The sequence below is a fragment of the Sinocyclocheilus grahami genome, unplaced genomic scaffold (assembly GCF_001515645.1).
Source record: "Sinocyclocheilus grahami isolate Dianchi unplaced genomic scaffold, SAMN03320097.WGS_v1.1 scaffold5654.1, whole genome shotgun sequence".
NCBI lineage: Eukaryota > Metazoa > Chordata > Actinopteri > Cypriniformes > Cyprinidae > Sinocyclocheilus > Sinocyclocheilus grahami.
The window spans coordinates 1,945-3,126 of NW_015510286.1; the positions used below are offsets into that span (position 1 = coordinate 1,945).

Below are 1,182 nucleotides of genomic sequence, written 5' to 3' on the forward strand. Positions count from 1 at the left end.
GAGAGAGAGAGAGAGAGAGAGAGAGAGAGAATAGAGAGAATAGCTATAACGCGCCGCGGCATTGTTTGCGCGCAAACGTCGCAAAGTTTGCGACCGGCGAGATTGTGTGCGTCAAAAGGTGCGGATTTGAAAGTGTTTTAAAGGACGGTTTCTAACGTGACTAGAAATGCAATTGGTCTTTCTGCGCACATGCTCCTTTCTAACGCTGGATTCCTGATTGGATCTATTTTAGGTGGAGTTATTTCCCCTCAAGAGAAATGAATGCAATATAGCGCGCGCATTCGCAGGGCTGGACATTTCCCTTCGTTTTCAGTCTCCTCAATTCTTCCCTGCAATACAGACACTGCCAGAATCGGTCTAAATGAGTGCCAGGACCTCGGAGAGACTGGCGCCCTCCATTCCCCACTGTGCCTTAAACGGAACCGCTCTGGCCGGCAATGGCACCTGCTTTGACCGGGTGGATCAGCTGTTCCAGGCGTTCTCCTCCACCGTCGTGCTTTTCGTGCTCATCGCGATGATCGTTGGGATAATAATCGTGTCCGTCACGACCTTCCACTTTCACAAAAGCAAGATGAAAAAGCGCAAGATACAGAAAGCCCAGGAGGAATACGAGCGCGACAGCTGCAGTCCCAAAACGGCCAAAGGCAAGCCGGTGGTCCGGCAGTGCATCATGGTGAGACCCCCCGCGGCAGTGCGCAAAAGTGATCCAAACACGGAGGATCCTGGCGTGACAGAGGACAAGAGACACTCGGGACAGACCAAGGAGGAGGACTTGTTGGAATCGGTCGCTGTGTCTTGATAACGCAGTGCCAGCCTTTGGAGGACGCTGTAAATAACCTCTGTATTCCTATGATATTACCTACGGAATATGTCGATTCTTTGTATAAGCATTAGAGTTGATAAGTTTTCATCGTAGGAACGGTTTTTGAGAAGGACTGAGGGAGGACTGCTCATGGAACTGCTATCGTAATTGTGAGCCAATCCTAACGGGATCGAACTAAGAGAGCATTGAGTAAGATCCTGCTGGATAAAATGAAATGAGAAGGATTTTATTGAATATTAGTGGCATAAGTACGAATCAATGCCAATGAGATTGAACAGAAACCCTCCAAGAATCAAATACGCTTGTCATTTCTTGGCGAACTTTATTGAATACTAATTGATGGGATCAAATGAGAATCT

At 47.9% G+C, this 1,182-nt stretch overlaps 1 protein-coding gene across 1 annotated transcript; it reads left to right on the top strand.

Moving 5' to 3' along the window:
- Positions 1-16: 16 nt before the first annotated feature.
- LOC107577302 (uncharacterized protein C11orf87 homolog) lies at positions 17-1,176 on the top strand. Its single transcript, XM_016263392.1, has one exon. It carries the CDS (start codon positions 362-364, stop codon positions 797-799), a length of 438 nt encoding a protein of 145 aa, XP_016118878.1. The 5' UTR covers positions 17-361; the 3' UTR covers positions 800-1,176.
- Positions 1,177-1,182: the final 6 nt, after the last annotated feature.

Bases quoted from the DNA above. Each gene is read 5' to 3' on its own strand.
- LOC107577302 (XM_016263392.1), top strand. From the start codon at position 362: ATGAGTGCCAGGACCTCGGAGAGACTGGCGCCCTCCATTCCCCACTGT.